At 69.2% G+C, this 413-nt stretch overlaps 1 protein-coding gene across 1 annotated transcript in view; it reads right to left on the bottom strand.

Moving 5' to 3' along the window:
* The window catches only part of lacc1 (laccase (multicopper oxidoreductase) domain containing 1), an 18465-nt gene extending 18392 nt beyond the window's left edge, over window positions 1–73 (bottom strand). Inside the window, exon 1 of the mRNA XM_019893814.1 lies at window positions 21–73. Coding sequence (XP_019749373.1) covers window positions 21–73 — 53 coding nt within the window. The remainder of the gene's footprint in view (window positions 1–20) is intronic.
* Between the last annotated feature and the right edge of the window lie 340 nt (window positions 74–413).

Here is a 413-nt window from a genome sequence, read left to right as displayed (position 1 = left end):
AGCCGCAGCCGCAGGCGTGCGCGAGGTCCAGCAGCACGGCCGCCGCCGCCGCCGCCGCCGCCGACGCGCTCATCGCGCCGTCGTCCGAGCCGACCGGCCGAAGGAAAGAAAAAGCAAAAGCTAAACTCGGGCTCGGCTTCCTCTTCCGCGACTTGACCGCGACGCTGCGGACGACGAGACGAACAGGAAGAGACTGAGCGCGTCACCCAACGCACGCGCGCACACCGAGACCTCAAGTCGACGACGAACGGGATTGGAAGCCTCCTCCGTCCCGGAAGTTGCTCTTTGCTACCGCGGCGGTGGCGGCGCGCCGCCGCGAGGCGGCGCCAAAGATCCACTTGATGCTTCCGCCGCGGAGAAAGGCCGCTCGGACCTCCCGAGCCTCTGCTTGTGGAGAGGGGGCGGCTCGAGCG

Source organism: Hippocampus comes, unplaced genomic scaffold (genome assembly GCF_001891065.2).
Source record: "Hippocampus comes isolate QL1 unplaced genomic scaffold, H_comes_QL1_v1.1 scaffold189, whole genome shotgun sequence".
Classification (NCBI taxonomy): Eukaryota; Metazoa; Chordata; class Actinopteri; order Syngnathiformes; family Syngnathidae; genus Hippocampus; species Hippocampus comes.
This window is presented reverse-complemented; position numbering and strand designations above follow the sequence as displayed.